Here is a 27,967-nt window from a genome sequence, read left to right on the forward strand (position 1 = left end):
AAACTTCCCAAGTGATTTCCTTACCCACTTCCAGCAACACCTTGGTAGTAATCTCCCACCAATGCTACGTATGATCATGTAACTAAAAAATTGTCACTTCAATTGTCTACCAGATTCATAATTTACCATGTTAAAGAGATAGTCCATATGCCTCAACCATCCCTATCATCGCTCACTTTATCATTACCAAAAAGTTTCGATTGATTCATATCTTGAAATCTAGCCACTACTAACTCCGTCTCATCAATTCAATGGGTTAGTTGTTGTACCTCAACTTTGACATTTTGGGAACCTCCTCCAGCAGGACGCCCATGTCTTGCTCTCATCACTCCTTCATTTCATGTCATATATCTAAGATACTAACATTAAATCACACCACGCAAGTAGTTTCAAATACAGAACACAAGCGCATAGTTTATGTTGTAGACTCAAGTGTGATAACTCTAGTTTGAGCATATCTCAGTTTGATGCTAAATGTGAGGGCTCATTAATTTAATCATATTTTATTAACACGCAAAACATGATTAATTATTAAACAGCAGAAACATGTTAAAAATTTACTTTTGAGCTTACAAAAATTTTTTCATAGTCCCTCGTAAATAATACATGTTAGAAAATCAAATACTTAAAATAACTCATATATGCTCAACCATCTCAAATCATAAAAACGTGTCAGTCTGACACAACAATAGTAAAAACTATCCAAAATATCATAGAGCCAACAATAATTTATAATACACAATAAAATCACAAAATAACTCAGAACACAAAAAATACATAATAAAACAAGCAGGGGAATCTAGGGAAATGTCTAACCCAAACACACTATGGATAAATAAACATCAACATGATGTTTAAAAATTAATACCTCCATACAAAACATGTTGGAATTGGTTCCAACTATTCTGAATGTTAAACGAATATAACTCTTCTTTTAAAGGAATATTTCAGCCAACACTAGGGTTTGAGAGAGGAAGATTTCGAAAATCATTTGTTGAATGTTATGTCCAATGATAGGCTCACATAGCCTATTTATAAATTTGTCACCAATCTCATGTTGGTCTCCAACTAATGAAGTTGAAATAGGACTTGTACACTTCAAGTCCATCAAAAGTCTCTATATGTTTTTAAACAATTTTTTATTCTTTTCATAATCTTGATCGAAGATTCAATATCACTGATGTGATGATTATATATAACTCATTATTATGATATGTAGTTTTTTTTACCCACTGAACTCATTCAAAGCAACTCTCAATTTCGGAATACTTTCATACAAATTTGGCGGTTGTAATGTTTTTGGCAGTCTCTCTCTCTAATTTTAAAAAATGAAATATGCATATAAACTCTTTTGTAAGCTAAACGATGAGAAAAAATTATTATTGTCATGTCCCGTGACCGGAATGTTCGACACCAACATTTTTTAATAATTTAACATTGAAAACAATTAGTCCTGTAATACATCAAATATTCATAACCAACCTATTTCATGGACAATAACTATCTTTACAATAATAAAGGAATTCAAATGCGGAACTCGGAAGCATGCAACTTTGATATGATCTAACTTCAACAAAATCTCAAGTGCACGAAATAACGTAAAGTCTTCATAACCAGCCCCAAACATCTTCTGCTCGTCATAATGTAACAAGTCTTCAGAATCAGTCTATTTCAGGAAGTGGAGATCGATCTACAACAATAAAAAAATTAAAAAATTAATGAATATTTGAAAAGAACATAGCATGGCAAAAACCAGAACTTATGATGAACATAACATAGTTTAATGCATAAATATTTTATCTTATCATCTATGTTTTAGTGATCAATCCTCTCTATATTACTTTGTTGATGGGTGATGTTTATAACAATTATCATAACTGTAAGGAATATTGCTTAACAGATGTAATGTTATGAATTTGTGTTATATCAGAATTAAGTGTTGTGTCAAATGTTACAATATTTAAGACAACATGCAGCGGAATATTAAAATTTATAACACATATTAACTTTAATATAGATGGACAAGATTAAATATGCACAAATATAAATACTTGTGCGGTGCCTCAGTGCAAAAATTATTCACTAGAAAATCAAAACGTTTACAAAAACCAATCACTAGTGATCCTCACAAAAATCAATTTTCTCAACACTTTGAGAAAACAAATGCTTTCTAAAAGTCATACAACCAGAATAAAAAATTATTCAAGAAAGCGAATCGATGCAAAAGTGTGAGGTAACGAAACACGATCTTCAGCCAACAGTTTCACGTGTATTGTCTGAAGTGTCCTCAGCAATCACGGCAGCATGTTCACAGCAGCAACAACGTTGATAATATTTTTCTTAAAAAACTCCACGAAGTGCGGAAAGTGAGTATATGATGATCAAGCATCGGTCCCGTCAATGTCCTCCTTTTTCTTATTTATAAACATCATCTACCTTGAGTTTATCTCCACAAATAACCTATCAACAAAGAAAGTAAATATTGATACCTTCTCAAGATAACATTTACATATTTATCTCAATCATCTAGAAAGAAAAATTCATTAAGTATTATACACAATCAAATCAATATGAAAAGTTAATATTAAGGAATCTTTTAAGTTAAGAAATTATATCAATTAAATTAAGAGATAATATTTCCCTTCATCTCCCCCCTTTTTGCATTTCTGGACAAAATGAGATCAAAACCCATTATCCTTGCATCTCCCCCTGAATTCGAGATTTTTCTCCTCTGAATAAAATCAAGTTAGCACGAGTGTTGTTAGAATTGTTGGCAACACTTGAGACAACATTGCATAAAACAAAATTCATTAGATCAGCGCAACAACCACATTTCAAGGAAACATAAGAAACAGCAAACAGAGCAAAGACCTAACAAAATTAACCAACAAATATAATAGAACCATCGAAAAACCGACGAAACACTTTCAACACAACACTTTCAATTCCCATCCTCTTCATCAATGTTCTCTTCCTCATCAGTGTCTTTCCGTCCCAGATGGACTAGCCTCGCCACCAGTACCAGCAGGGGTTTGATCATGATCTCCCCCTTTTTGTCCAGAATGGACACCTACCTCTAACAACAGCCTGTAGTTTGCCACCAGATTTTCATAGTAGGCTATGTCAGCCTTGGCTTTAGTAATCTTATCCAGGGCATGATTAATTTGAGCGTGAACTTCCGGAACGGTGAGTAGTATAAACCCAGGGAAATCTTGAGTGGCAGAGAGGCATGGGGAAACATCAGAAGCAGTTGGCGCGGTACTGGACTCAGACCAGGGAGGTCGAGTTTTCTGTTGCCCTTAAAGATGCAGGAGCAATCCGAAACATGTCACTGGTATCCGAGAGTTGTTCATCAACGTCTCGGATAAATCCTTGAGAAACTAGCATACCATATATGAGTGATGGATATGGGAGCTTCGATGCCTTGAGGCCTCCGGCAGGCATATTGAAGGACAATCTTAAAGACTAACTTCCCAAAGTTGAAAATTACCCATGTCCCTATGGCGTGAAGAACATCACCTTGTGTCTGGTCACAATCATGGAATTGTGGAGGGATTCCAATACGAAATTGTCAATCTTCGTAGCAATGAGTAAAATGTTGTCAGATTTGCTGCGGACAGCCGCTGAGGGGTAAGTGGGAAAACAGTAATGAGCCCCCCCAGCGAGTATGGAAGTAACTTCATGAATATCTGGGAGAAGGCCATCTTCATTTTTGGTTGGAGTCTGGTAAGTGCACATGTATGGTAGTAGGATAGAATTCGTAGACCCTGTGTCTAACAAAACTTCCCATACTTGTTCGATCGTTCCTCACCCACTCCTGGTGATCAGTTGGCATAGAATTCCAATACAGGTCTACGGCAAAATGGTGTGACTGCTGGACACCTGGAAAGCAGATGGAAGTATTGAGAAAGACACCAAGTTGTGTCGTGCGAAGACATCAAAATCAATATTCTTTTCCTCGAGGAAACCTCGATTCGAATATAAGTACCACTGCAAGACAGCCTGCTCGGAGTAGAAATTTGTGGTGAATGCGCTGTCAAGATCATAATCACTGAAATCAGTGCTTGCTGAAATGTTGTCATCATCTGACACAACATTGTCCTTCCCAGAGGATGTTTTCAACGCCGTCGTTCAATACGTCATCTGTGGACTTTTGAAGAGGAACCAGTGAGGTTATTCTCATCAGATTCTTGCACTTCCTCAGGAGTGTGTTTGTCCTCAGACATTTCAGCTGTAAAGGCAGGAGCAGATTGCTTGGCTTTCTTCATACTCGCTAACACTTGGGCCAAGGACATTTCAACTTCATCAGACGAAGTTGTCTCCTGCTGTACAGCTTGTGGGGCTTCATCAGAGGGTGTGTGAGTCTTCCTTACCAGAGTACGAGGAGGAAGACTAGTAGCAACCCGTGGTGCGGGCTTTTTGCGGGCGACTAACTCGTAGTCCCCGTCATCTGAATCATCTCCCGAGGTTTCTGCTGGATCAATGAGGGACGGGCGAGTGGAGAGCTGGCCCTCTGTAGCGAAATCTCTTGCCTGGTGTGAGATCTGGGTTATACCCAGCCTGTATTTTTGATCGTCTTACCGGTGGTCATTGTGGATGGGAAACCTAAAAATAGGAGGATTTTCGAGGTTTACTGGATTTCCCATGGCTCTCCTGGGGCAATGATCTCCAACGGTTCTGGCGTTTCAACAGCAGGGATAATCTGTAGATTTGGAGCAGTGGGTGTTTCATCAGATGTTGCGGGAGTTGGGGCAACATCCTCGCAATGACCCATCTCACTTCGAATGTCATGTGGATCGTAGCCCTTTCCTGCCATTGATAGAGTATAAATTGTGCGTGAGAAAATGAAAAATGCAGAAAAACATAGAGAAATGTGTGATGAAGACACAAAATCTGAAGGACTATTATGCAGTTACTGATGAGTGAGGTGTTGTGAATCAAGGAGATAAACATGAAAGCACAGTGCAAGGGTAACAAAAATTCAGTAACCGAGCTAATCTACCGGTAAAAAATAACGGGCAGAAGATTTAACCGTCATTTCCTAGAAGAGTATCGAGATAATTACGTACAATATCTTTTGAAATAATTTCCAGAACTAACATCCACATCGAATTAACACTACTAATTCATCAAGGATCACAAATATCAACTTTCTAGTAAATTCTGGATTTTTGAGATTTTCTTTGTTGAAGTACTTAACCCCTCATAATGCAACAATATTCACAATGTTATGTTATGCATGAGTTATTTATGCCTAAAAACAGAATGTAACAGAAATAGAAACATGAAGCCAAGTTTGAGATATGATTACAGATGAATTTTTTCACGAATATTGGCAACATCTTCTGACAACACGTCAATTCCTACAACTATTTTTGATTTTTCTGCACACTTAGGGACTTAACAACTTTCTGATAATAGAAGTGGTAGCTCCTACACTAGAAGAACGGTCTTCTTTTGGACTTCTCTAGGCACCTTTTTTAAAGTTCTTCTATTTTGATTTCTGTATTAAATTCAGAAGAGGTAGCTCTCACACTAAAAGTACAGTCTTCATTGGACTCTTTTAGGTAGTTTTTTCCAATATTTTCTTCTGATACGAAGCATGTTTATAGATATTTTCAACCTACTCAACTCACTTTTCACATGGACAGACTCATGATGTACATGATTATCCTTCACTACTTAGTGACTCAATTAGAGTATTTTTCATGTCCAAGTGTGTTAAACAAGATAGAATAAGGAATTGTAAGTGTAACAGAAGATTAAGCAACATCATTCCAACACATCATATCATAGTATGCATGAAAATGCAGAATGTCTAATGCCTAAAAATGCACATGCACGTCAGGTGTTTTCCGAGATGTTGTAACATCTAAGACAACATCTATGATGGTTTAGAAAGAACACTTGCTGAGAGACTTCTGAGGTTGGAAAATCTCTCAAAATCTAATCTTTTTGTGAATATGTCGGCCAGTTGGTTATTTGTACCAACAAATTCCATCCAAATCAACCCTTTTTTACTAGATCTCGAATAAAGTGATGTCTAATGTCAATGTGTTTTGTTCGAGAGTGTTGTACGGGATTTTTTTGAAATGTCAATTGCACTAGAATTATCACAGGACACAACTAAGGTTTCACTCTTAAGTTCATAATCTTCTATCATTTGATTCATCCACAAAAGTTGAGCACAACAACTTCTAGCTGCCACATATTTCGATTCAGCAGTTGAAATTGAAACACAATTTTGTTTCCTACTATGCCACAAGATCAAATTATTGCCAAGATAAAAACAACATCCAGATGTACTCTTTCTATCATCTAAGTTTACCAGCCCAGTCAGAATCAGAAAAATCTACCAAATTGCAGTTAGTTTCTTGAGTGTACCATACTCATAGATCATTTGTTCCAGCTATGTAACATAGAATACGCTTAACAGCTTTTTAAATGGGAGATTTTAGGATTGGCTTGGTATCTAGTACACAAGAATGATGTCAGGTCGACTGGCTGTCAAATACAGGAGGCTTCCTATGATGCTGCGGTATAAGGTGTTGCCAACATTTTCGGCAACATCATCTTTGCATAGTTTTCACTCGAGCCTATAGGAGTTTTTCATATGTTTTGTGTTTGACTAGATTCTTGGCATACTTACTTTGACATAGAAAAATACCATCATGCGTTTGTTTGATTTGTAAGCCAAGAAAAAAACTCAACTCACCAACCATGCTCATTTCAAAAGTATAAGACATACACTCAACAAATCATTAGCATGTTGTTTAGAGGATGCACCAAAGATTATATCATCAACATAGACTTGGCAGATAAGAATTTCACCTTTTTGACTTTTGAATAAAAGAGTTTTGTCTATCTCACATCGTTTGAAGCCAATTTCAAGTAGATATTCAGTCAATCTGCCATATCAAGCACGTGGTGCTTGCTTCAAACCATAGAGAGCCTTTTTCAACTGTACACATGATCCAAATGATATGGATCTTCAAATCATTTAGGTTGTCTAACATATACTTACTCCCACAAGATACCATTCAAAAATGCACTTTTAACATCCATTTTAAAAGGTTTGATTTTCTTATAGCATGCAATGGCTAGCAATAGTCGAACTGACTCAATGCAGACAACAGGAGCAAAGGTCTCATCAAAATCAACCCCCTCAACCTGTGTATACCCTTGAGCAACCAATCTTGCTTTGTTTCGAATAATGTTTCCGACTCATCATTGTTATTTTTTAAAAGTCCACTTTTGTACCAATTATATTACCATGGTCAGGAGGTGGAACCAGATTACAAACATCATTTCGAATAAATTTTTTAAGTTCATCATGCATTGCATTAATCCAAATTCATCTTTCAAAGCTTCATAAACATTTTTGGGTTCAAATTGAGATACAAAACATGAAAATCTTACATGTCAGTACATGGTGCTCATGCACACTAGTCCACCATCTTCCGGTAATCGAATTTCTCTTTCTTTCGGGTTTGGACTTCTCCATGAACACTTCCAATTATTTGAGATGATGGATGATTTTTCTGGATTTTAGTTGGAATGTTCTATCCATCATCTGCATCATCATTTTTCTTTCTTTCGGGTTTGGACTTCTCCATGGAAGGTTCAGTGACTTCAGTGTCACATGTTGTGTTAAGTGTTGCAACATCTGGAGCAACATCTATATTTTCCAGTGAAGTAGAAATTTCAGCAAGTCATCTACATCATCCTCGACAGTTTTCTTTTTAAGATCTGCATGATCATAAAAAACAACATTAATAGATTCCATAATATTCCTATTTCTAAGATTAAACATCCGGTAAACACGACTATAGTGGCATATATGAGGAATAAACACTTGTCACTCTTTGAATCAAATTTTGCAAGTTGATCCATGTCATTCAAACATAGCACACACAACCAAAAACATGAAAATCATTTAAGGTTAGGCTTCTTTTCCATAATTATCTCATACGATGTAATAGTCGAACCGCTTCTCAAATACACCCTATTTGAAATATGACATGCGGTGTTAAGGACTTCTGCCCAAAAACGCTTTGAAATGCACTTTGAAGTCAACATCACCCTTGCAATTTCTTGAAGTGTTCTATTCTTACGTTCGGCTATCTCATTTTTTTGTGGTGTCTTTGGAGCAAAAAATTCATGTGAAATACCTTTCTTGTCACAAAAAGATGAAAATGAAGAGTTTTCAAATTCCTTACCATTGTCAGTCCTTATCCTTCTCGCCTTCAAATTATGAAAGTTTGTAATCCTTGTGATCAATTGTTTAAAGACATCGAAGTGTCTGACTTTTCCTTAATAAACTTATCCAAGAAAATCGTGAAAGTCATCTACACACACAAAGGAATATTTCTTACCTCCGAAACTTTCAACTTCCATAGGACCCATAAGATCCATGCGGAGTAACTCGAGACAACGTGTTGTCCCAGATGATGGCAACACAGGGTGTGACACACGAGTTTGTTTACCTTTTTTGACAGTCTCCACAAATATACGGTGTACTCGATGATAGATGAGTCATGCCTCTAACAACATCATACTTACACAATTTTTCATAGTTTTGAAGTTCACATGACCGAGTTTTGATGCCAAAGGTCTAGCTCAATGAGTTGTGCGTGTTTGCATGTGTGTTCCTTACCTATTTGATAGCAGTTATCCGAAGACTTTGTTCATGTCATAATGCACATGTTAGCTTCATCAAAAACCTCACAAGTATGTTTATCAAATTTGACATGTAAATTATCATCGCATAATTGGCTTATGCTTATCAAATTTGAATTTAATCCTTCAACATGAAGCATATTGTGAAGCTTTGGTAGTTCTTCGACATTCAATGTACCTTTTCCAACAATCCTTCCTTTAGCTCCCCTCCATAGGTTACCCTACCACCTTTTTTATCAACATAATCAGTGAGATATTCTCGTGATCCTGTCATATGACGCGAGCTTCCACTATCAAAGTACCAATAACCTGCAGTGTCAGTTTATAAGGAAGTATAGACAACATTACAATGAGTTTTTATCTTTGGTACCCAAATTTGTCTTACTGTAGGTCGATGGTTGAAGGTGTTGCGGAAAGTGTTAGACAACATTCGGGCAATATCTGGGTCGACTTTTGGTTCATGCGGTCATTCCTGAGTTTAAATCAGTAGGGCCTGATGTGTCCATGCTTAGAACAATAATGACATACATACCTGTGTTTTCTTTTCTCAGGAACAGGTGCGGCTGGTTGAAGGATCGAGTGTGCTAGTGCCTTGGAGGTCATTTTGAATACTATATTCTCCAATGAGCTGCAATAGCTCGTGTTCTAAGAATGTTAACACCGATGAATTAAATTGTGTTTGGTTTAAAACCAAGCGGAAGAAACTCGAAGTAATTCTTCGTGAAGAAGAATGTTATATTAGAAAACATTTTATCTCATGTAAACTGAATAACCGAAAAAAGGTAGATTAGTTTTTGCATTCATCAGTTCAGTTATGGTGACAACTGAATTGACGAATACTCTAACTGATCCAAACAATTTGAAAATATTAGTTAATCAGTTAAATACACAAGACATGTTTATGGATGTTCGGAGACTTCAACTGATCCTATGTCACCCCTTCTACCGCCTCGGGTAGTATCTACTAGACGACTTTGATTTATACATACTTTGTACAAACCCACTCAGCTAGGACTTACACTACTGCCTAAACTGAACTCCTAGCTACGACTGAAGGCAGCACCTTCCAGCCAACACTTCTTTAACGTCTATGTGTCCAAGACTACATACACAAGTTTAACGTCTTTGTGCAAGACTGTATTCGAGTGGTTGAGAGTGTTTGTGTGTGAGAACTAAACAAGGATGTTCTCACACACTGAGGGAATAAGCTTCTAAACTAAGCAGATAACATGTTAAGTGTCCCTCTGGGCTGATTGCTTCTGAAAGATGATGTGCAATGTGTGTGCCCTTTCTTTTCTCTCTTGTTTGCGTTGAAGCTTTTGTTTCTGTATATCGTTCTTTTTCTTCTTGCTTCAACTTGTTGAGTCTTCACTGATCTTCTCTTTATATAGGCGGGAAAACTGAACGTACAGTGAGAATCAATTATTGTATCCGTTGCATCTTGAATTCGTTTCTTGGACTTTGTGTCTCGACTTTCCGACTGCCCTTCTGAAACGTTTTTTCTTTAATGCTTTGATGCAACGTTCATTATTGTCCTTTGACTGGACAATGGCTTTGTACCTTCACGCACAGCTGGAATCCACTGAAAAAGTTTGTCTTCATCTACAACTGAAAGATTCTGACTGATGCTCCGAACTGGTCAGCTGAACTGATCTTCAGTTGGGCTGGTGAAATCAGTTGGCTCATCAGTTGAACTGATTCCACTCTCGTTCAGTTGAACTGATCAGCTGAGTTTCTTCATCAGTTGAACACTCCTTTGGCTGGCCAGACTTCTGAGGTTCTCCTGCTGAACCACCTGTCAACTGGACAATCAGCTGAAATGCTCAATTGACGTAATCAGTTAGACTGATTCAGTTTGTGCTATCAGTTAGGTCTTCAGCTTGCGATGTTAACAACTCGTGAATGATCCTAGCTTCTGCACACTAAGGTAGATTATTAGTAAAACAAATTAACAAGTTTTGTTATCATCAAAATCAAGATTGCAAACTTGAAAAGTTCCAACACAGGTTGTCTTTTTGGAGGCGTGCTTTTCATCGACGTGGATTGTGACTGTGAGGATGTATCAGCTTTTCCTTTCACAAAGACCGTTGATTTTGAAGATTCACCTATTTCGTACACATTGTCTTTGAAACCTAAGCCTTTCTTGTCATCTCTTCCCATCAAAAGTATGGATTCAAGCTTGGATGTGCTCGAATTAAACTTGGATAAAGTCTCAGTTGCCTTTTGAAGCTCATCCTTGGTCTTTCCTAGTTCCAAGTCCTTTTTGCTTAGGATTACTTCAAGTTTGGTAACCACAGCTTTTAGTTCGGTGTTCTCCTTCATGAGAGTTGAGTTAAGCTTGTTTCTTTTGGTCCAATCAGCATATAACTCTTCATAAAGCTTTTGTACACTCTCAATAATGATTTTTTCTTCATAAACTTCCAAATCATCATCTACACTCAAGTTTCCAGAATATGTAGATTTCAAACAGACTGATTTTACACACGTGTTGCGTCCAGGAGTGGCAACACCTAGGGCAACACCTAAAGGGTTCACTTGCAGCCAACGTTTTTCGATCAACAGTGCAGTCAAAGAGGTGTGGTTATATTCATCATTTGATTTGTAGAACCCGATAAAACAGACTACGTATAATCCATGCATAATTAATATTATTTAAATTAAAATGATTTTCATAAATGCATGAGTGTTTAATTCATTTTAAAGTCGTTAAGTTATAATTATTTATTTTAAATCGCAGAGGTTTAGTTTTATCTTTTCAGTTAAATAAGCAAGGCCGGACTGAAGTTGGAGTACTGAGATAAAATTTAATAATAAGAAATACTCATAAATTTAATTTAAGCTGAGGAGTAATTTATTTTAAGGTAAAAGAACGTTTAGAGATTTATTTAACTAATTGGAGTAAGTAGTAAATAAGTTCTTTTATGTACAATAATTAATTAAAAGCCTAAATTAAATTGTGTAACCAATTGGGATAAATTAATCTAGACCTATTTTATTTAAGAAATTATAACTTAACATGTTAGTAATTTATTTTAAGCCTTAGCCATGCATGCATGAAAATTACTATCCTTAATTAATTTATTATTTCACTAAAATACATAATAAGTGTTTAAAACTTTAAGGAATTAACAATTCAATAATTAAGCAATATTTCTCCCTATTTTAATAGCAATTTTCGGCCCGTTCAATCAAATCCTCACATGTTTGGCAACTCTCCATTTTTTATTCTTTTCCTTAACCCTTCATGGTAGAATAATTCCCTCAATTTTTAATCACCAATAATTAATGATTTAAGCAATATTCTTTCTTACTTTTGATCATCAAATCTTGGCCATCACCTCCCTCAAATCTCCATCAATCTCATTATAGCACACTTCATTCCATATCTCACTAGCAACTAGGATGGAACGAATTGAATTTCCATTCTACCTCCTCATTTAATTAGTAACCTTCCCCCTTCATTCCTTAACACTCTCCCCCACCATCCATTCGAAAATATCAGAGAAAAACCTCAGCAAAAATCGTGAGAAGCAACAAAAAGAAACAAGAGAGAAAATAAGAAAAGAAAAGAAACTCCGTCTCCGCCGCGCCGTGTTCGTCATATTGATTTGTTTCTTTCGAAAACAGATTTCCAGGCATGTTTATATAGTTCTTTGCTCTTCAATCAAGTAATTTAAATATTTTAAATCATTACATGAGCATGATTTTTGGGCAAAAACCGAAATGTTGACAGCAACTACACAAAAAATTCTGCACAGATTTTTCGGCTTCCTTCATGCTTCACGGGTTGTGTTGTGTTTGTGATTTCAGGGATTGGCTCGGTTCCAGACGCTCAAGGCTGCATCTAGGCATGTAATAGGATGTGTTGGAGTCATGTTGGTCCATTAGTTCAAGCCCCATGCATAATGGACGAAAAGACTTGACAGCAACGTCTTCAATCGTTGCGAGTTGTCTTGATTTTCGGATTCTTAGTTGTCTAAGGCAAGTGTTCGAATCATGGTTGGTCCAAGGCTGGTAACCATGGTTGGAACCCTTCCTTAGCATGTTTAGGACGTGACCAAGATGGCCTTTCAAGGCTTGGTTCATGGTCCCATCGATTTTAAAACAAAACAAGACAAGTGTTCCACGGTTTCGTTTTTCTGATTTTTCGTGTGTGTGAGTTGGTTCGGCTTTGTGGTGTTTAGGTGGATCTTGGTTGGCTTCTAGCCCTTATCCATGGTTCACACAATACCTCAGGATGTCTAGATCATGCCATGGTGGATCAAATGGCCACTGGAATGAAAATGACAGCAATATAAAGCAATATACCCTACGTGCAGTAGCATGGTTCTCGGGTGGGAATGTTGGGTTGTCTTGGGTGTTTGCTTGGATTGTAATTGGCCTAGGGCCCTTAGCCATGGTTAAAGCCATACCTTAGGATGTTGGGAAGAGGCTCTGATTGGTGGTTTAAGCCCCAATGGCCATTAGCCTTGTAAACGAAGCAACACAAGCACAGCTGCTGCCACTGAAATTTGACAGCAGCATGGTTACGGTTCAGGAGGCTCGTTTGAGTTCTTGCTTGGCTTTTAGCCTATGGCCTTGGATTGGACAGTACCTAAATTAGTTAGGAAGGTCATGTTTTTGGCCGTTTGTGATTTGGTTAAATTTAGATGTCGTACGAGAATTTGCGGTGCAATGTGCCAAAGTGACTCTCGAAAGAGCGTTTCACGATTTTGGCCTCCATTCACTATTTTCGTGTATTACAGCCCTATGGTTATGTTTTGCAGTATTTTAGGAATATTTTAATCATGGCTAAACGATGGTTCAATGTTGGTTCGGGTTGGTACGAAGCCATGGTTGAATACTAAGTTTGTTGGGCGTAATTGTCTCGTTTTTAGTTCGATTATGAAGTGTTGGTCAAGTTAAGTTTATTTGCATGTTCTCATGCTAGAATTAGGTCGCAGCGAGCATGGGAACGATCCAACTCATTCGGTAAAACAGGGTTATAATTATATTACGTGCATAATATAAAAATGTTATTTTTGAGATATATGCGATATGTCTTGTGGCCACCTTACGCTTATGGGATTGCTTCACCCGGTGACTTACGACCGGTTTACGATTATGTATGGGTATGGATATCCAGTCCAAGGGCTGTGGTGATCTCTACCGCCCAGTATACTGTGGTTTAGTCTGATCAGACGTGCATGTTATGTTATGTTATGTGCCACTTGCGCAGAAACATTATCTCTACCAAAAATTACGATATGATATGTTATGACAGAGCTCTATCGAGCAAACATTTTACGTATGATTTTCAGATATGCACGTATTTATAATTACTCATGACATGATTTTCACATTACGCTTTACGATACGATATTTTTACGTTACATGAAATTTTATAATATATTTACTTGTTATTCACTATATATGCATGCTGAGTCTTTAGACTCACTAGACTTGATTGTTGTAGGTACTGATGAGGTCGGGACCGAGGGCGGGGACCAGTGAGCTAGCTTGGGTCAGCAGTAGTAGGAACCCGAGGACCTCATGCTTCAGTTTATTTATCTTTTTATGCACAAAACTCATTTTCATCATGTTGAATTATTTTAAGTCGTTGTTTTGAAAACAATAATTTCTTCCGCTGTTACTTTAACATTAAATCTTTTTATCAGTTTACTTTATGAATGAGGCATGTTATTTATTTAAAGAGAAAAATTTTAAATAATTTCGCAAATTTTCAAATACAAAAACGAGCCGTTACATGATTTCTCCTCCTCATCAGATTCTTTATCGCTTAGAGAAATATTATAACATTTGTTTTTTCCTAATCTGTTAGCACATTTGTTGGCATAATGACCAAATCCATTGCATTTTCTACCTTTTCGAATTAAATTGACCCTTGCATTCATTCCTTGGTCGAAATTGTTGTTGAGCAGGAAACTTTTGTGGCCTTTCAGGTGCTGGAAGACTCGGAAACCTTGATGGTTGTTCAGACTTCTTTTTGTCTCTGATTCTTTTCAAATAATCCCCAAGTTTTTTTGTGATATAGGCGATGAAATCCTCACAAAGATCTGATTCATTAACCTCCTGGGATATTTGAAGTAGATCATTATAAGAGTCATTTGAGACTTTGAATGCAATCGTCTTCCCCATATCCTTCTTCTGCATGTCCAAGTTCATTTCGAAGGTGCGGAGTGAACTGATAAGATCTTCTAGAGCCATCTGAGATAATTCCTTAGCCTCATCGATTGCACAAATTTTCACGTTGAATCTTTCAGGCAAGGAACGGAGAACTTTGCTAACTAATCGTTAATTGGAGATGGGGTCTCCAAGGCTGAACGCCTCATTAGCAATTTCGCGTAGGCGACGATCATAATCCAGTATGTTCTCAGATTCTTCCATCCTCATCATCTCGAACTTGGAAGTAAGCATCCTCAGTCTTGTTTGTCTCACACTCTCAGAACCTTCACAGTGTCGTTGGAGAGTATCTGATGCATTCTTAGCAGAAGTACATTTTGTGATCAAACTGAACATATTCATATCGACTGAGGTGAATATTTCATTCGAAGCCTTTGAATTGTAATTTGAATTCTTCACTTCATCGGCAGTCCAGTCAGTTTCCGGTTTTGGCATGCTGTCACCATCTTGATCCATCATCATCGGTGAAGTCCACCCGTTGATGACACGCTGTCATGTCCTTTCATCTATGGATTTTATCTAATATATGATTTTGACCTTCCATAGGTTGTAGTTGGTTTCGTCGAGGATTGGTGGTCGAAGTGTTGCGTTTGCAAGTGATGTGTCCATTAAATATTAATTGTCAAAACAAAACAAAAACCAGAATCAGCACTTAGTATATCAAGGGTAGGCTCTGATACCACTTGTAAGGAATATTTCTTGACAGATGTAATGTTATGAATTTGTGTTATATCAGAATTAAGTGTTGTGTCAAATGTTACAACATTTAAAACAACATGCAGCGGAATATTAAAATTTATAACACATATTAACTTTAAGTAAATAGATGAACAAGATTAAATATGGACAAATATAAATATTTGTGTGGTGCCTCATGGCAAAAATTAATCACTAGAAAATCAAAACGTTTACAAAAACCTATCACTAGTGATCTTCACAAAAATCAATTTTCTCAACACTTTGAGAAAACAAATGCTTTCTAAAAGTCAAACAACCAGAATAAAAAATTATTCAAGAAAGTGGAGAATCGATGCAAAAGTGTGAGGCAACGAAACACGATCTTCATCCAACACTTGCACGCGTGTTGTCTGAAGTGTCCTCAGCAATCACAGCAGCACGCTTCACAGCAGCAACAATGTTGATAATATTTTTCTCTAAAAAACTCCACGAAGTGCGAAAGTTAGTGTATGATTGATCAAGCATCGGTCCCGTCAATAACCTATCAAATCAAGGCATATCACAGTTACTATAACCCATCGCGTAAAGGCTACATCTTTTAATATTTTAGAATCCTGATATCATATAAAATTTAAATCATAACATTGCATTTGAACATGAAACAATGAATCAGAGCGTAACAAAATTATAATAGAACGAACAAAAATTTAATAGAACAAAACATATCATAATCGATCGATTTAAAACATATGAAATCCTTTTTTAAAAGCCCACTTATTTAGTCGGGAGAACAACAGCATCTCCAATAAAGAATACTTTATCGGATTAATTTAGAAAAAATAGATTACATAATAGCTTTGTTACTTGCTCTATAAAAAATTTCGTTGTGTTTTTTTTTATCTTATAAATTGACAAAAATGCATTTGAGATTTCTTCTTAAATATTCCAGATAAAGAGTATATATATATTATTTTCTGTTTTTTTAAAAGCAAAAATAAAATCTCATCCAATGCTCTAGTTTTGCTCGTCAATTTATAATTTATTAATCATTTTCCTTTCTTATTTTTTTGAACTTCCAACAAAATAAAACTTTCGAGGGTTGAAAATTCCGTGTGCAACTAATTAAAGAAATATATTTTCATCAACGTGGTTTCGTACTAATAAGAGAGTATGTTCTTTATGAGACGATCTCACGAATCTTTATCTGTGAGACGGTTCAACCCTACCGATATTTACAATAAAAGTAATATTCTTAACATAAAAAGTAATACTTTTTAATGGATGACCCAAATAAGTGATCAGTCTCACAAAATACGACCCGTGAGACCGTCTCACATAATTTTTTGCCCTAATAAGATATGCTATATAAACTAGAATGTATGTTTAATAAAACAAGGGCATTTAAATTTATAACAATGGCTCCGAAGAATGGGTCCATCGTCTTATACAAATTCCATTCGTTAGAACAGCATTATGCAAAAAATAACATTATATCAGGTGTTTTTAGTCAAAGACGGTCATTTTATTAAATAGATGCAGAGGAAATGAATTTTTTCTATATCTTCTATAGAAGAAAATCATAGCTCAATAAAATGATAAAAGGAAATGCAAACGTAACCCCGAAAACGAACAATGAGACTGAAGAGAGTTCGAACTACATCAACAGCATCCTAAAGTCATAATAAATCGGCTTCCAAAAGCAGAACCTTGTATGTAAAAGATATATAACAAACTTTCGGTGACCAATTTTATGGGGCTGGAGCAGTTTGTTCACTCCTAGAAAAGGAGCATGCTGCTTAACAACTGGAAGTGTGAGCAGAGACCTCAACACTTGCTTCTGAAGAACTCAAATTGGAAATCTCCAGCCACCATCTAGAAGGTCCACGGTAGGTGCAGCTATTGTTGATTCTCCAATTGCTGCCATCGTTCATTCACACCAATTAACATGTGCAGAATATCCTCTATAAATAGAGGCTTCAGCTCGTTGTTTAAATTATCACATTCCCAGTTGAGGAATCCTAATCCCAAGTAGAGGAGAGCCTTGAGAGTGCTGTGAGATCTGAGAGTTTTTATTTCTTTCTGTAAATTAAATCTATGAATTGAATAGATTGATTTTTCTCTCAAATTAGTTTGATCTTTGATAGTTTAATTCCCAACAAGTGGTATCAGAGCCTGGTTAGAGGTATTAGCCATCAAAGGAGAGCTCTCTGTGAAAAATTCGATTTCGTGAAAGTGTCTGAACTCTTGTTTTGATTATACCACGACGTAGCTCTCGTTCCCACGAGTCGACCGGTATTTTCAGATCGAAAATCGGACATCAAACGAATTTTCTGTGATTTTTCAAAAGTTCTTTACGAAGAAGATGATGAACAGTGCCCACCACGTCATTGCCACGTAAGCGTCCAGTCAGCGCCACGTCATTGCCACGTAAGCGTCCAGTCAGTGCCACGTCATCAGCACTATTCAATTTTCTGAAAATTGCATTTTGGTCCTTATATTTTCTGCTCGTTTCAAAATGGTCCTTTATCTTTCCTAAAGTACAGAATGACCCCTGAACTTTTGGTAATGACTTAGAGACCCCTGAACTATCAGAAAGTTATATAGTGATTCCAAAATTTTTAGCAATAGAATTTCTGACCCCGAAGTGCCTATTCCTATTTTCGGTATCGATATCGGTATGGAAAAATTCCATACCGATATTTTCGGTACGGTATACGGTACCGTAGTTCGGTACGGTATACCGTACCGTACCCACCCCTACCTAATCCACCATTTTCGGCCGTTCCGGACACAACGGTGTACTCCGTTTTGCGAGATTCAGCTCCTATTTTGATAAATAAATATTGAAGATGACTACAGAAGAGTCAACATCATATTCTGGAGCTATGATTATGCTCACGGCAACAAACTACACGCTGTGGAAACCTCGGATGGAAGATCTCCTCAGCTGTAAAGATTTGTTCGATCCCGTAGAATTGAAAGGTGAAAATCCTGATCCAACCAAAGGGTCAGAGTGGAGGAAATTAAACCGGAAATCTATTGGTCAAATCCGACAATGGATTGATCATAGTGTCTTCCACCATGTTGCACAGGAGACAGACGCATATGCTCTCTGGAAGAAGCTGGAGGACATGTACCAGGCCAAGACTGCTCGGAATAAAGCCCTGTTGATGAGGCGGCTAGTCAATATGAAGTTCAAAAGTGGAACTTCTGTTGCCGAGCATACCAGTGAGTACCAGAGTCTAGTAAATCAATTATCGTCTGTAGAGATGCCGCTTGGAGATGAGATGCAGGCACTCCTACTTCTCAGTTCGCTTCCTGATAGCTGGGAAACACTTGTAGTTTCTCTCAGCAACTCGGCTCCAAATGGCAAACTTACCATGTCCATGGTTAAGGATGCCCTGTTCAACGAGGAGGCCAGGAGAAAGGATATGAGCACAGACCAGACTCATGCCCTTGTCACAAAGCCCCGAGGAAGACAACAAAGGGGTAAAGGCAAATGGAGAGGTAGAAGCAAAAGCAGAGGCAGATCCACCGATGGCAGAAAACCTTCGTATAAATGTCATCACTGTGGAATAGAGGGTCATATGAAGAAGAATTGCTACAAATGGCTAGAGGAGCAAGGCCAGAGCAGTTCCCAGTCGAAGAACAAGGGTGGAGAAACGCTAGTCATCATTCCTGGAGATGTAGCGTTCTGTTCGACCCATAATGAGACATGCCTTCATGTTTCAAAAGAAGACACAGAATGGGTGGTAGATACTGCAGCTTCCTACCACGTGACTTCGCACAAGGAATACTTCATGACATACAAAGCTGGTGACTTTGGAGCAGTGAAGATGGGAAATTCCAGTTCCTCTGGATTGTAGGAATTGGAGATATCCAAATAAAGACAAGTGTTGGAAGTACAATCACTTTGAAGGATGTCAGACATGTGCCAGATCTTCGGCTCAATCTTCTTTCTGGAATAGCCCTTGACAACCAGGGCTATGATAATCATTTCAGCAATGGCACATGGAAGATGGCAAAGGGTGCTTTGATAGTCGCTTGAGGACACATTTGTGGCACACTGTACAAGACTCACATGAAGATATGTACAGACACCCTCAACGTAGCTGAGAAGGAGGGTTCTCAAAATTTGTGGCACCAGAGACTCGGCCATATGAGTGAGAAAGGGTTGTCTACCCTAATAAAGAAAGAGCTTATCATCGTTGACAAAGATGCTGCGCCAGATCCTTGCATTCATTGTCTATTTGGTAAGCAGCACAGAGTCTCATTCAATTCCTATTCAACGAGAAGATCATAGTTGCTCAGTCTGGTACACTCTGACGTTTGCGGTCCCCTGGAGGATGAATCACTAGGTGGAAATAAATATTTTCTGACTTTCATTGATGATGCTTCTCGAAAAGTGTGGGTCTATTTCCTGAAAACGAAGGACCACGTATTCGAATACTTCAAAATGTTTCATGTCATGGTAGAACGTGAGACTGGGAAGAAATTGAAGTGTCTCCGGTCAGATAATGGAGGTGAATACACTTCCAAGGTATTCGATGCGTATTGCAAAACATACGGCATTCGACATGAGAAGACGGTCCCTCGCACCCCTCAACACAACGGTGTAGCCGAAAGAATGAACCGGACAATCATGGAACGTGTTCGGAGTATGCTCAGTATGGCTAAACTGCCAAAGTAATTCTGGGGAGAAGCAGTCAGAACCGCCTGTTACCTGATCAACAGATCACCATCCGGAGAAACTGTAGTCTAGAAAGGATCCATCATACTCACATTTAAGAGTATTTGGATGTTTGGCGTACGCACATGTATCCAAGGAGCTCAGACAAAAGCTTGATGCAAGGACCACTCCATGCATTTTCATTGGCTATGGAGATGAAGAACTTGGATACAGACTATGGGATCCAAAGAAGAAAAAGGTGATCAGAAGCAGGGACATTGTGTTCCATGAAAGCCAGACAATAGAAGACATTGAAAAACCTACAATGTCTCAGAAGTCAAATGTTGGTGCTCTAAATTCAGATGCAGCACTAAACCCGTTCGATATAGTGACAGAATACATGCCAGAAGCAGAAGCTGAGGAAGAAAGGGGTGTTGAGCAGGGGGAGCCACAACCCACTCCACCAGATGTTCCAGGATCATCACAAGGCCCAGATGATGGTAATGACTAAATGTAAAACCTACCGAAATGCATACGAAGCTAAAAAAGAAGAAAATCTTCGATTCTAATTTCAAAGGAAGAAAAGGTTCAATATTGAAATAATTTCAGAGGTTTTCCAGAAGTTCGTAGGTCTGAACGAGGACGGATTCCATCTAGAAGATATACGGAATCCGAGTACCTTCTGCTTACTGAAGATGGAGAACCAGAGAGTTTCCAAGAAGCACTATCTCATAAGGACAAAGAAACATGGTTGTCAGCAATGCAAGATGAGATGAAATCTCTGCAGAAGAATCACACTTATGAGATCGTAGAACTTCCAAAAGGGAAGAAGGCACTAAGAAACAAATGGGTGTTCAAGATGAAGAAAGATGGCAGCGGACAAGTGGTGAAATACAAAGCACGATTAGTAGTCAAAGGATTCCAACAGAAGAAAGGAATTGACTTTGATGAGATATTTTCACCAGTAGTCAAGATGACGTCAATCCAAGTTATACTTGGCTTGGTAGCAAGTATGAACTTGGAGCTTGAACAGATGGACGTGAAGACAGCTTTTCTTCACGGAGATTTAAAAGAAGAAATCTATATGGAGCAGCTAGAAGGTTTTGAGGTTTCAGGTGATAACCTCGTTTGCGAGCTTAAGAAAAGCTTGTACGGTCTAAAGCAGGCACCAAGGCAGTGGTACAAGAAGTTTGACTCATGCATGGCAAGTCAAGGCTATAAGAAAACTGCTGCAGATGAGTGCGTTTACATTCAGAAATTTTCAGACGGGAGTTTCGTTGCTCTTCTACTTTATGTAGACGATATTATGATCGTGGGAAAGGATGCAACGAAGATTAGTCAGTTGAAGAATGAACTCTCTAAGTTTTTTGAAATGAAGGACTTAGGACCAGCTCAACAGATTTTGGGAATGCAGATTGTTCGAGACAGAAACAACCAACGGTTATGGTTATCTCAAGAGAAGTACATTGAACGTGTGCTCGAGAGGTTCAACATGAACAACGCCAAACCAGTCAGCATTCCACTTGCCAATCATTTCAAGATGAGCAAGAGTGCATGTCCTTTATCCAAGAAAGAGATCGGGAAAATGTCATCAATACCATATTCTTCAGCTGTTGGAAGTTTGATGTATGCAATGGTATGCACAAGGCCAGATATTGCTCATGCAGTGGGAAAGATGAGTCGTTTTCTCTCCAACCCTGGGAAGCAGCATTGGGAGGCAGTAAAGTGGATTCTCAGGTATCTAAAGGGTACTACTAAATTATGTCTTTGTTACGGGGGAGCTGATCCAATATTGGAGGGCTATACGGATGCAGATATGGCCGGAGATATTGATAGTAGCAAATCTACTTCAGGATATATCTACACTTTCGCGGGGGGAGCTGTCTCATGGCAGTCACGATTGCAGAAGTGTGTTGCTTTATCCACAACAGAAGCAGAGTATATTGTTGTCGCTGAAGCTGGGAAAGAAATGTTGTGGCTAAAGCGATATCTTCAAGAACTTTGAATCAAGCAGAAAGAGTACAAGGTACATTGTGACAGTCAAAGTGCTCTCGACTTAAGTAAGAACTCCATGTACCATTCCCGTACAAAGCATATTGATATTCGATATCATTGGATACGTGAAGTTATGGATCGACAACTGTTGAAACTAGTTAAGATTCATACGAAGGAGAATCCAGCAGATATGTTGACAAAAGTGGTAACGCGAGAAAAGTTAGAGCTATGCAGAGACATAGCTAGAATGCTTGTTTTGGATATGGCTGGAGGGGGAGAATTGAAGAACTCAAATTGGAAATCTCCAGACACCATCTAGAAGGTCCACGGTAGGTGCAGCTATTGTTGATTCTCCAATGGCTGCCATCGTCCATTCACACCAATTAACATGTGCAGAATATCCTCTATAAATAGAGGCTTCAGCTCGTTGTTTAAATTATCCCATTCCCAGTTGAGGAATCCTAATCCCAAGTAGAGGAGAGCCTTGAGAGTGCTGTGAGATCTGAGAGTTTTTATTTCTTTCTGTAAATTAAATCTATGAATTGAATAGATTGATTTTTCTCTCAAATTAGTTTGATCTTTGATAGTTTAATTCCCAACAGCTTCATGGTGGGGCGTTCACAGTCACATATATTTATACATTCCATTGCCATTGCAGTGATCTTGGCCCCATCCGCTGAATTAAAATCAGGATCACTTGTAAAACTTTCAAGGACAAGTGAACGTTGGACGGTTTTCTTGTCAATATCTGATTCACTAGCCTTATATTCTCTCTGTTGGGACATCGTATTCTCGCACCCAAGACGCAGCGGAAGTTAAAAAATTTATCCTTGGGTGTCGTGTGTTCAAATCATTCATAGGGTGTTTAGAATTTATACCTTTGCGTTCTTAACGCTTAAACTCCAAACTATTTCGATTTTTACGCGGAGATAGTCCTTCTTGTAAATCCCTGCGAACGGCTCTTCAAATTAGATCGTCTAATTAAGCCCACGATCAGAAACTCTGTTCCTCGCTTGGATTGCACTAGAAATCACAAACGATTTGTGCATTGAGACTGTAGCCTCCAAATTTCCAAAATTTGGAGACGGTGTAGCATCGTCGGCGCGGTGGTGGAAGGAAAAATCACTTGGCCAAAATTTTCCCAATCTTTTGAAAGTATGGTTGAGAGATCATTGTTCATAAACATGGATTTTGGCTAATTGATTGTTAACCAATAATTAACAATTAATTATTGATTTTAATCAACAATTAAACAAATCAATTTGCCAAAATTCCTTCCCACAATTCTATGTGTTGGCCGTGACTTCCAAGGGAGAAAAGGAAAGAATTTTCTTGTGTTTTGTGTGAAGAATAATTCATCCTCCAACAATGAGCCCTAATGGTTTATTTATAGAGTGAGACTCCTAATCTAATTAGGAGTCTATCTCCCACAAGTACTCTAATAATTTCATTATATTTAAACTCTCATATAATTAATATATAATGTAGTTATTAACCTTGAATAATACATGATATAATAATATTATATACACATATTTTATATCATCATATAAAATTTATACATGTATATTAATTAAATTAAATAACCATTATTTAATTAATAAATTAACTCCTTGGTTAATTTAATTCTAGACTCCTCTAGAACATATATGAGAATTTGTGCATGTTAGTAGTCATCACTACTAGCACAATCATTTAATTAGTAAATTCTCAATTCACTAAATAAATGATTTCGAACTCATTATAACTCCGATCGACGATCCGAGAGCGCCGATGTGTCAAGGATACAAATCTTGTTCATATAATGAAAATCGAAAATTTCGAAGATCAAAATTTTCATTTGCCAAGTTTAGAACTTACCATATATGGCAGTTACAATATTTGGCAGCTACCAGTTTTAGTGAACTCCTTCACAGAACAGGCAGTTCCACTCTCCTTCCTTATTTAGCAATCATGCTAACTTCCACTTCTTCCATCCTATGGAATCAGCTCATAAACTCCTTTATAAGCTTCTTGTTTGATCTCCATCAAATTATAGTCGCCAAATTCCAACTCCTTGAAATTTGACTATCTCAACGGGAACACGGAATCCGATACTTGTGTGACCTTCAATGGTTCAGGGATACAGCTAGCCGTGGGTTCACATCTCCATGTGATTCAGAATAACATTTATTCTTATTCGGGTTTACCCTAGTTAACCCCATTCTTTTCATCAACTCCTTGATCAAGAATGTCAGAACTCATTTCTGATTGCACCCATCGGATCATGGTAAGAGCGTCTAGTAGCATCGCTCCATGATCCCCTGTGTATCATTGATAGTGCCTGCAAGAACATTTAGTCATGGTTAGCGTACAGTACGGTCCCTTCAACACATATATCCCGATCGAATCTGCAACCATTGGTATATCGAGAGTTGCATATGAATTCGATAACGATGCGATTTATCTTTGAGTACTAATATTTGCATGGTATGTGCAACTAGGAAAACACCTTTCCCTAAAGCACATTTCTTGCTCTGGCAAGAGACTCCTTGCACTATTAACTCATCAGATCACATAGGATATCTACATCCGTAGGCGAACGATGAATCCCCGACTACAATGCATTTGCTCCTACGTATTTCGAAACTACACCCAACCTCGCCACCTGATGACCCTCGATGGAGTCGGTAAACGGATCAAAGTGCATACTAGTACGTATATCCCCTACATTGTCCCGGGTCAAAGGACTAATGGTGTACAACCATAACTGCGGACTATTCCACTCGATAAGTGAGAACTACTTGGACAGTCCGAGGGAGGGTTGTTCAGTGCATCATCATATGATCACCCATCTGTGTGAATGGACATCTCCATGCCCTTGCCAATGAAACATGGCGTTTACACCACAGATGCTAGTCTCGAGCTCGAGCGACCTTTATCCTTGTTTTAGGCGGCTGAATCGACTAAGAACATGTTTAGAATATACGGTACGCTTCCTAATGAGTTTCATGATCTTACGTTGAGACGCAGACCTCATGGTACCTATTGTATATTCAAGGACTTTATCTATGCAGCTTGCATGGGTATACAGATAAAGTATAATACCATAATCGAATAAAATCGTAAAATATTATTAAAATAAAGATTGTTTTGCATTAGAGTCAATAAAAGCCCTAGCCACAAGTTGGCTTGCCGGGCACCTACTCTAACACTCTCTGTGTCCATTCAAGATCAAAAGGTAATCGGGCTTGCCGATCTTCTTGCGTGTAAACTTTCTTGGTTATCAAACCTCGCAATATAACCCCATATGCAAAGACGTCTTGTTTATCTGAACAATTCCCTAAAAGCAAATCCAATACAAAACCTTCTAAATAATCTTGGTTATAAAATCCGCACTTGCTTCAGTAAAACCAAGATGATGTAAAATTAAATTGCAGAACAAAGTGGAGAGTACAGCCATGTGGGCCAATCTGGAAGCTGAATACTTCATACTTCTACAGTAAAGATAGTGTTCTAAATGGCGGCCGCCTAGGCGTAGGCGGCCATCGACCGCCTCGCCTTTGTCTAAGGCGGTCTCTATAGGTGGTCCGAGGCTATCCGCCTTTGTCAAACCGCCTCTAGTCACCGCCTTAATCATCTTGTTAGTTTGCATTTATATATTTATCTGCACTTTGTCTAAATTGTATTATATTTTATGAAGTTTTTTTATGCATAAACATTATTTAATTACATATATTACATAAAAACCGATGATTACTTGTAATCACGTTGCATGATTATATATTCTTATTTATTACCAATAAAAAATTGCTAAAAAAATTCAACAACTTAGTCACTTCCTAGGCGGTAGACGGTCATTGACCGTCCTGCCACCGCCTCCCGCCAATTACAACATTGAGTATAGAATGCTCATTAGTTTGCATTTCAAGAGTAAACGACTTCTATACACCCAATTTCAGTTATGGTGTTTGCCCTTTAACCAGCTTAAAAGTCTGCTATTGAATCCATTACAATGCTGTAGACTCAAGAGGACTCTAGCTACAAAAATAACTCCTCACAGCTTGCTCAGAACAATCACAATGGACAGAAATAAATGAGACCAATAGCAATATATCGAATATCGAAATTCATATTTCTTCGGAGTTCACAATTCTTTTTGCTAGTTCAAACTATTTAAGTTAATTTAATGACATTAATAGTTATATTTTATAATCACTCTGCCTCCGATAAACACCATATCGAGACATCTGTTCATTGTTATACATAAATCATCGTACCAAAAAGCTGTAACAATCAGTTACAGCTTTTCCATTATTCTTTACGGCACAAATACATCATTCTCCCAATTCCAAGTCCACCAATCTCTATGTATCAGCAATGTAAACAGATTACTGTTATCCCTCCAGGCCACCACGACTTCCATTAGCAAGGAAATATATTATTACACGTAGAAAATTAGCTAAAATAGATTCAAAACAAATCATTGTAGCAATATAATAATCTAAACAAGCCAAACTATATGTTCCGTTCTGTTTTGTTCCTCAAAGAAAAAATATCGAGACATTTCAAGCAAAAAACATTTAAACAAAACCATAAATCAATCAACAATTTCAAACTCAATTCTGTTCAGAGGTAATGAGTAAAATGTGAGGGGCAGAGCTGCAACTAGAATAAATTCTTAAGGCTTATTCATGAGGATACTATATGAAAATGAAATACCTTTCTTCCCAGCGTAAGGGTCCATGTGACCATAACATCCATGGACATTATCGTTTTTATCAAGTGTTCTATCAGGAAGAATTCCACCAGTTATCATGCTAAAATCACATAACCTCGGATAACCGTTCTGCATGACAAGTGAAATAATTATTGCTTGTATATTTCGTACTAGCATAAATATTTTGATGAGTGTAGGGCATCCAAAATGCACCTCATCAAGCAATATATGAGCAGCATCAAGATTGCGAACTACGAAAGGTGGGTACTGTGGATATCCGGTATGCAAAAATTTGAGGAGGCTAGCAATCCCAAGGGCAACCTTGATTCTTTGCAGCCACGTAAAAGAATCTATAGATTAAAAAGGATAAGGTTAACTATGGAGATGATATATTCGAGTTTACAACATGCAGAGCTTGACTAGTATAATGTCAGCAAACTGAACAATAACCACAGCTCATGCAAGAGACAGGATTTGATAACCTAAATAATAACAGAACAACAAATATGGGAATGTACTTGAAGAACAAGTTTGTTGATATTTCGTTCAGTTAAAACTAAAAGATAGCACGACAAGGAGCTTTAGATGGTCGATAGCCAATTGTTCATAAAAATGGAACAAAAAGTTTTATACCTTTTGGAATGAGGTTATATACGGAGTCAGAAGCCTGGAACGCATACATTGCACAAAGATGTTCACCATCGGCACAGAACCCATACATTGGCACCATGCTTGGATGACCAAGAATCAGTTCATGGCGCAATAAAATTATTTCGTCCTACAAAAGTACAACTACAAATGTCATCACAACATAAATATCTCACATCCATTCTTTGCACGAAACACATACCACTAATCTTAACACATTATATCCAGTTTCCCATATTTTCACCACAAAATGCCGTTCCCGGTCAGGATGCCTAAATTTCGTGCGGTAAAGTTTGCCGAACTGGAAATGACTGATGCATTTGCTCTCACTAAAGGAATTAGTATATCGACTCAAGTTGTCATATGTCTGCTTGACGAGCGGATCCATTTATTAGGCAATTTTTATTTTATATTTT

At 37.7% G+C, this 27,967-nt stretch overlaps 1 protein-coding gene across 2 annotated transcripts; it reads right to left on the reverse strand.

Moving 5' to 3' along the window:
- Positions 1–1,646: 1,646 nt before the first annotated feature.
- On the reverse strand, positions 1,647–27,966 carry LOC142527546 (putative serine/threonine-protein kinase PBL7). 2 transcript variants are annotated; one of them, XM_075632384.1, is made up of 5 exons: positions 27,754–27,966; positions 27,537–27,681; positions 27,117–27,253; positions 26,906–27,032; positions 1,647–1,690 (listed from the first exon to the last, which is right to left on the reverse strand). In XM_075632384.1, the coding sequence occupies exons 1-5, from the start codon at positions 27,937–27,939 to the stop codon at positions 1,662–1,664; spliced, it is 624 nt and encodes a 207-aa protein (XP_075488499.1). In that variant the 5' UTR covers positions 27,940–27,966; the 3' UTR covers positions 1,647–1,661. The 2 variants fall into 2 exon arrangements, with proteins under 2 accessions (XP_075488499.1, XP_075488498.1); XM_075632383.1 differs by lacking the exon at positions 1,647–1,690 and having other exon boundaries at positions 26,767–27,032.
- Position 27,967: the final 1 nt, after the last annotated feature.

Source organism: Primulina tabacum, chromosome 15 (genome assembly GCF_025594145.1).
Source record: "Primulina tabacum isolate GXHZ01 chromosome 15, ASM2559414v2, whole genome shotgun sequence".
NCBI lineage: Eukaryota > Viridiplantae > Streptophyta > Magnoliopsida > Lamiales > Gesneriaceae > Primulina > Primulina tabacum.